This window comes from Hipposideros armiger, unplaced genomic scaffold (assembly GCF_001890085.2).
Source record: "Hipposideros armiger isolate ML-2016 unplaced genomic scaffold, ASM189008v1 scaffold_426, whole genome shotgun sequence".
NCBI classification, from domain to species: Eukaryota; Metazoa; Chordata; class Mammalia; order Chiroptera; family Hipposideridae; genus Hipposideros; species Hipposideros armiger.
This window is the reverse complement of record NW_017731776.1, coordinates 570,594-578,486: the sequence shown is the minus strand read 5'-3', so window position 1 is coordinate 578,486 and position 7,893 is coordinate 570,594. Positions and strand designations below refer to the sequence as shown.

The window sequence follows — 7,893 nt, the reverse complement described above, 5'->3', positions numbered from 1 at the left end:
AAAAACATGCCTGATCCATTCTTACCTAGAGTTATGAAGAGCACCAACTTTATCCAGAGACCAGGGTTCAGATCTCAGTTATGCAATTTACTAGCTGTGTGACCTCAAGTGAGTCACTTTACCTCTTGAAGTCTCCGTTTCCTCATCTGTACAAGGGCTAATAAAGGGAGCCTGCTCCTAGGGTTGTTGTCAGCATCGAGTGAGGCAATGCATTGACACATCTTAGCAACAGGCTAGCAGTAATCAGTCCATAAATACTGGCTGTTGATTAACACCAGTGAATATCACTCAAAATCCAGCTCAAATGCCACTTCCTTCAGGAAGCCCTCACGTCACAGACTACCCCAGCTGAGAGCGCCTGCTCTGCTCTAGGATCTGGCTGGGCAGAGACGTTCAGGTGCAGTCAGAGGCCTGGCCTTGGCTCAGTAGATTGGTGCACAGAGGGACAGGGTCAAGAAAGGGTTGGGGAAGACATAGGGACTCATGTGGGGTGCTTGGTTGTGGGTTGGGGCTTGGAACAGAGTAGTATTCACTTCCTTGGGGCCAGAGGCTCAGACTGGCTGGGAGACTCCAGCCCCGACCTCACTCCCCCATTGGAACAGAGGCGTCCTGTGCAGGCCCCTCCTCCTTGGGACCCCCACTCACCACCCGCTTGTCCATATCTGCCCCACTCTGGCCCTGCAGACAGGCCTGCAGTCGCTTGTGGACATTGTGGGCCGCTCGCTTGGCTGGCTCCAGCCGCTGCTCCACCTGGGAGGGAGCAAGGGAGATATGATCCCAGGTTGCGTCCCCCACCCCCCACTACCCTATTCTTTCTTCCCCAGAGCAGGAACCACCTTTCTCTTCCCTCCTTCTGAGGACCCCATGGCCAACAGCTCGGGGAGTGACTCAAGCTGGGCCCCCAACTGGCACCCCCGCCCGGCCCTCTGCTGACAGCCTGCACAGGCCTGCCTTGCCACCCTGGCTGGCCCGCCCAGGCATGTACCTGCTGCAGGTCCTCACCCAGGAACTCAGCAGTCTCCGGGGTACTGTGGGGGGCGGGGGGTAGAATAGAGCTTCTGCTGAGCTGGCCCAGGTTAGGAAACCCCCTGGCCCCCCCCAACAGGGCACCTGGACCCCAGTTGCTTCCAGTGCCCCTCCCAGTTGGGGCCCGCCCTGGGTGGCCCGCCTGCCTCATCCCTGTCGGAGCACATTCCATGGGGGTGGCAATAGGATACATGGCTTTTTCCTCCTCCACCCAGGGTTGTATTCTGTGAGAGGGCTTCTGAGAGAGGGCGGACAAAACCGAGGGAGGACTGGGGGAATCACCCCAGGACCCAGCCTCTCTCTTCTGCTGACCCTGGGGAGAGGAGGCCTGGGCTGGCCCCAAGAACGGGAAGTGTTTGAGCTTAGACTCTGGGCTGTCAGTCACATAGGACTCCGGACCTAATGGTGGGCAGGCCCTGGGCCCCGGCCTAGGGACACACGGAGACATTGTGGCCTGACGGCCCAGGCCCACAAGCATCTGTGCCAGGGTGAGACTAGAACCAGGTCTCTGGACCCTGGGCCCCTCCCATGGGCCCAGGGATGGGAAACTCTCAATGTAGGGGGAAGAAGAGAGAAGACAGGCCCAGGGAGCTCCCCAAACTTCCGGCCTCCACTCCACCAGCTCAGAGTGTGGGTACAGGGCGGCCTGGGGATGTTTCTACCTGAGGCTGGGAAAGGAGAAGCAAGACAGAGAAGCAGGAGGCCTCTGGGCTGGGGGAGGAGGGGCACCCAGCAGCACGGGGCAGGCCCCTCCTCCCACCTCGCCAGGACCCAGTCTCCTTCCCTCCCCCAAGGTCTGGGGCCCTGACCGCCCCTCCCCCCAGACAACCAGAGATGGTTAACTGTCCCCATTGTACAGAGGGGACAAGTAAGGCTAGGAAGGAGCGTTCGCTCAGAGGCTCATGGAGTCAGAGAAGACTCAGCATCCTTGATCTTCCCTGCACCCCACTCCAATCACGGGTGAGGGTGCCCCTTCCCCCCAAAACCAGCCCCTTTCCCTCCAGCTCTGGCTGGGAGGCGGGGATGGCATTCAGAGGGGAGGAAGAGCCGCAGGGCTCTGGCTAGTCAGAGGGTAGCTGTCCAGCCGTCCTCAGCCTCCCCGGCCCCTCCATCAGGTCATGTGGGGGTGAGCCCGAGGCTGGAAGGGACCGGGTGGACACTCACCGTCCCAAGCTGCCCGTCTGGGCCAGCTGCCGCATGCGATGCAGCTGCCGCTTCATCATCTTGGGGGCGGGCTGGGGGCTACAGGGTCACGGTAGGGGTCGAGGGCCGGCAGCCCCCGGCCCAGCCTGCCTCTGCCCGCAGCGCTCTCGCCCCGGATGGGTGGGCGGCGCTCTCCGCTTCCTGGGCCAGCGCGCTCCCGCTCGCGCCCGCCTCCCCGCTCACGGCTCCGCCCCCGGCCCCCAGGTCACTCCTCTATCCAAGTTTGGGTTCTCGCTTTCCCAGTCTTCCGGGCCCCCCAAGGCCCTTGGCCAGTCCCTACGAAAGTCTGTCGGCCGGCCGCCGGGCTGCCCACAGGTTGTGCGCACAGCTCCTCCCCGCCCGTCCCGCCCAGTGCCGGTGGCGGGAAGCAGGTAAGCCGTTCCTGCCACTGCGCCTGCCCGAGGTTCCTGCCCCACCCACCGGCCTGCCAGCCCTGATTATAAATAACCTTTACACCCTTCTCAAAGGGAAATGAGGGTCCCATGCTTAGGAGGCAGAGGCCAAAGACAGGCCTCTCTGACCGTTCTGCCCTGTCTGGGCCCGCCACAGGATGCTGCTCTGGACTCCCTCCCCAAAGGACCTCCTGACCTGCTCCCCTGCTGGATGATTGGCTGGGGGCTTTGACTTCCTGGGACCACCAGGCTTCTGTGTGCCCTTGGACAAGTCCCTGGAACCCTGGACTTGCTGTCTCTAATGGCCTGATGGGCCAGCTGTGCTGGCCCTGCTCGACCCAAGGCGCGCACAGGATACTCCTGCCTACTCCTCCAGCATCCATGCTCCAGCTCCTGTTGCCCCTTTAAGGGCAGGAGGGGTGTCTGCCACCCCCCAGCATAGGGAATACTCCCAGAGCAGTTCCCTGACACTCTGCTCTCCCCCAGCCCCAGCACGGACAGTTTCCTCCTTCTGCCAGACTTCCTCAGTCCCTGCCCTTCCTTCTTGTAAGGCAGTGATGTGAGTGCTGCTGTTCTCCAAACTCAGTAGTAATCCCTTTGGCCCTCCACCTACAACAGAGTTGGGCATACAGTAGGTGCTCCATAACTGCTAGTTAATACAAGATTTGGGAAACAGGTGGCTGGCTCTCTTTGCTCTGAGCCCCAGCACCTTGGGCATCGGGAGCCCCAGGGGCGGGAGGGAGAAGGAGGGGTGTAGGGTAAAGTCCTGCCACACACACTGCACTTTGATTTGTTGGAGTTTCAGTACAGTTTGAGCATCTACTTGTGTGGGTGGGCAGACTGGGCAATTCTTGAGGACAGGACCTCCGCCTCAGGCGTCTCAGTGTTCCAGCGCCCAGCACAGGGCCTGGGCACTTGCTGGACTCTGGCTGCCTCTCCACTCCCCAAAGGGAGAGCTGGGCAGGCTCCAGAGCGGTGGGGAGGGGTGGAGAAGGGAACCTCCCTCCCCCCAGCTGTTGATGCTTGAGCCAGAGGCCCCCACCTGAGTGGAATCCTGGCTAGAAACTGGGAGGCTCCTGGATCAAAGGCTCAGGCCATGATGAGGTCCCAGGCAAGCTTTTCTTGCCCAACTCCTTTTCCCCAACTGGAAGGTCCCTGGAGGGGATTCTAGAAAGTGGGCAGGGCTTGAAGAATGCCACCATGGAGGGAGACACCAGAGTCCATTGTAGATCTGGCTTCTTAAAATGTGGGGCTGGGGTTGCAATGTCTGGGTTCTAGTCCTGTCCTCTCCACCTTCCTCATGGGCCAGCCCCCAGAACTTCTCTGTGGCTCACTTTCCCTCATGATGTGCTCACGATGTGCCACTCTGCAATGGGCACAACCTACTGTGTGCAGAATTAGGAAACTGAAGACTCCCAAGTCAGCAGCTTGACACCAGGTTCCTACAGTCCTGCTGTCTGGGAAATCTCCAGGCTCCATGGCGTCCCCACCCTGTTTGAGCCCCGCCTGCAGCACAGACCACACTGGGTCTGGGCTTGTCCACTTCCCCAGCTGTTCTGAAGGTCCCTGAGGGTAAGGCCTGGCTTCTACCTCTGTTCCTCCTAGGCTTGTCCAGGCCTGAATCCCAGCTCCAGCCTCAGGCGGGGTCAGTCCATCAGGGCTGTAGCAACAGCTGCTGTGCAAACAACCCAAACCATAGACTCAGGCCACCTGAGCTCCAGGGTCCCCTCCAGTCAGACCCAAGAGTCTCTGCAGTTAAGTCATTGGTTCTTCTCTGTCCTGCCTGGGTGGGGCTGCTGTGCCTCTTGACTGGGCGAGGGATATATTTTAGCGTTGGATATACATTGAAGCTCAAGCACACGTGAATGTGGAATCTTAACAGATTGGAAGTCTCAAAGGTTGGATCATAGGTTATTCGTTCAAAGGATGTTGTAATCAGAGACTTTTGAACTCAGAATCTGTTTCATTCAGTGGATGTTGAAATGGCAGTTTTAGAACGGCATATGCAGAAGGGAGACCTCAGAAGTCACCAGCCAACCCTTACTCCAGTCGCAAGACCTTTTCACACTGCACTGCAAGGGCTTGTTGACCTTCCGGGGTCGACTCCCCAGGAGGGCCTGGGTCCTGTCTGGCTCATGCTGAATCTTCCCCGACCTAGCAATGTGCCATTGTCTCAGGAGCTCAAAAATCACAGCTGACCGGAATCGCAAGTGAAGACGCTGCATCAATGGACACTTATTTCCAACCCCAAAGACAGCAATAACAGAGCTTAACAGTGCGGATGGGTCCAGCCAGCTGGGCGATCTTGGGTGGGATAGTTCACCTCTCCGAGCCTCGGTGTCCTCCTTGGTAAAATGGGGCGAATGATAATAGCGTCTAACTGTTGTAAAAACTGAATAAATTGATATGTAAAATGCTTAGAACAGTACCTGGCCATTTTTTATTCAGCCTGCAAAGTATTATTCAGCCTGCAGTCAGGAGCAAAGGCCCTTTACCCCCATTCCTGCCTCAGTTGCACCTCAATGTGTCATGCTGTCTTGGGACAACTGCACGTATTATCATGTACTCTAGCACATCCTCCAGTGAGGTTGGCATTGTTGTCCCCATTCTACAGGTGAGTAGACCAAGGCTCCTGGTCCAAGGATCCTAGCTGGCTTAAGTGGTAGAGACCAAGTTAGAAAGCTAGATCTGACAGGCTCCAAAGCCCCTACCTCTCCTGCCGTGCCAGGTGGCACTACCTGAAGACCCAGCAATGCTGGTTGCTGCCCCCATCTTAATTCCTGTGGCTTTGAGGGGCCCAGAGGCCTCAGTACAGGCTGTGAAAACTTGTGATACTCCGAGAAGTGTCTGTGCTGAAGCTGGAGCAGGATGTGGGCAAGGCGGCCAGTGGCTGGGCTGTGAGGGTGGTGGTAGCAGGGGTCAGCTGTGGGGCCACAGGACTGAGCAAAAACATCCCTTTACACACTTTGACACATTGCTTGTTTGTGGCCATGTCAATGCTGCCCTCTGAGAGGAGGCTTCCACCCAGAGCAATGAAGCATGTGGTATGATTTCTGGGGCTCTAAAAAGAACCCTCCTCAAGCCAAAAGGACTTCCTAGGAGACCCTGGCGTGGGGCTGAGGCACAAGGGCTCTGGCACAATGTTGATGGCCCTGGAGCCTGTACCCTTAACCCTGGCCCCAGAGGATAGCAGCTGACAGAGGGACGGGGGTGGGATGGGCTAGGGGCTAGGGAGGCCTCACAGGGATGCTACTCAGACTTGGGCCCTAAAATGGCACCCATACCAACCTCACTTGAGGATGTACTAAAGTACATGACAATTAAGTGCCCTTTATACGCTCTCTCAGCCTGTTTCCCATTTCCACGGGACAGTTTTGATGATTAAGGGAGAGGCTGAATACAGCAGGTCTAGCAAAATGCCAGGTGTAGGGCTGGCTCCTGTTAACCTGCCTGGCTGTGCCTGTTCCCTGGCCAGGAGGCCCAGAGACTGGGGACAGGGGCATCAAGAGAACAGCAGAGACAGGCTTCCCTGGCGAGCAGTGGCCTGTTTCTCTTGGCTGCCATGAACAAATAAGCGGTGTGCTTCGGTTGCTAAAAAAGAAAACAAAAAAACCCCTGCTGCCTCTAGCAGCACAAAAAGAAGTGAAGTGTGGCTTCAAGGCTTGGGAAGTCCCACTGCTCCTGAAGTGTGTGTGTGTGTGTGTGGGGGGGTCACCCTTCAAAAGGCAGAGAACACTCCTTCCCTGTGCCCCCCATTCCAGCCTGTGGGTTCCTACGCAGGGCTCCAGACCTCTGCTGGGAGTGACACACTGTATTTGGGGAATGCCTCCTCCAGGGAGCAGTGGCCAAGGGTCCCCTCCTCTGATCAGACCCCCACCCGCCCCTCACAGATGAGGGGCTCGCTGGGCACCTCATGCCCCCTCCCTCCCAGCATGTCGTGCTGAACTCCTGGCTCACAGGTTCCACGCCAGGCTGAGAGAGCTCTAAGAACAGGGCCGTGCCTGAAAGCACTTGCAGGATGACTGGCCAGACGGATGGATAGACTGGGAACACGGGAGGTGGGAGGTCTGAATGAAGGGAGCTCCCTGCCCCTGTAACATCTGGGTCACTCCAAGCCTGGGTGGACCATTTTGCTCAGACTCTTCAGAAGGCCTCATGGGGCCTGACACCTCCCAGGGTTCCTTCCACCTTTTCAAACAAGGAACCTAAAAGCTAGAGAAGCAATCTGGACCCCACTGGAAGCAGCCCGACTCCCTGCTGGCAGCTACACACATTCCCACACCTACCTGAGCCCTTCATCGGCCAGTGAGATTGTGCTCTTGGCCGTACTTCTGGGACCCCAGAGGGACCTTACAGGGAATAGGGTTTTGTGTCACTTATAAGGAAGAACCTTCCGACTAGGTTGTCTTTCTGGGACATCACAAGTGTTCAGGCATCCTGCCTGGGGGGAGGGGAACAGGAACCAGGCTGGGTGGCTGGAGGGCAGTGTCCAAGGGATGCTAGGAGGCTCCAGTGGGTGAAGAGCTGGAAGCGCCGGCTCATGGGCCTCGCTTCCTGCTCTTGTCCCCTCAGCAGCGTGGCCGATGGGGAGCAGCTCTCCTGCACTTCAGTGTCTCCTGGCACACCGAAGTCACCCTCACTTGCTGAACGGAAGCTGGGGAGTCAGGTGTGCTGGGCTATTCTCCAGCACATCTCAACAGGACCTACGAAAAGGGGGTCATGGCCAAGTTCAGACTGGGGAACACTAGATTGTTAGATGAAGTGCAATTGGTTTCTTAAATGCAGGATTTTCCATCATCTGCTAGGGAGGAGAAATGGCGGGCAGCCTTCCCCAGGCTTATCTGAGCAGGAACCCTCTCCTGCAGAGCAGCTCGGAGGGCTGGCTCCACACCATCGTACAAGTCCCTGGACTGGCTCCCCCTGGCTCCGCTCAGCTCAGCACTGGCTGGCTCTCTTTCAGCTTCTGGCCTCTAAGCCACTCCCCAGGCCTGGACCCCAGCCTCCCAGTTAAAAGAAAACATTCACAGAGCTAGGGGGAAGTGTGCTGCTGCTAGGAGTGGCAGGAGGCCCAGTGCAGGGTCCTGTGGCTTCTCCAGAAACTAGCTGCAGTTGACTCCCTGCTTCCTGGGAGCAGCCTCTGGGGAAAGGGGGAAGCTGAGGCACGGGCCTCAGGGCAGCGCTGCAGCACAGTTATGTTTTGAGGGCTGAGTGCAGAAAGCGGAAGTTGTGAGCCGCCAGGGGCCTCCCCCTCAGGGTCTACAAGCAGCTTGGG

The 7,893-nt window shown here is 58.0% G+C and overlaps 1 protein-coding gene across 1 annotated transcript in view; it reads right to left on the bottom strand.

Moving 5' to 3' along the window:
* SH3BP1 (SH3 domain binding protein 1) overlaps positions 1–2,366 on the bottom strand; it is a 12,243-nt gene extending 9,877 nt beyond the window's left edge. Inside the window, exons 1-3 of the mRNA XM_019664665.1 lie at positions 2,191–2,366; positions 986–1,028; positions 646–750 (exon numbers count right to left, since the gene is read on the bottom strand). Of these exons, the coding sequence (XP_019520210.1) occupies positions 646–750; positions 986–1,028; positions 2,191–2,249 (207 nt within the window). The 5' untranslated portion in view covers positions 2,250–2,366. The remainder of the gene's footprint in view (positions 1–645; positions 751–985; positions 1,029–2,190) is intronic.
* Between the last annotated feature and the right edge of the window lie 5,527 nt (positions 2,367–7,893).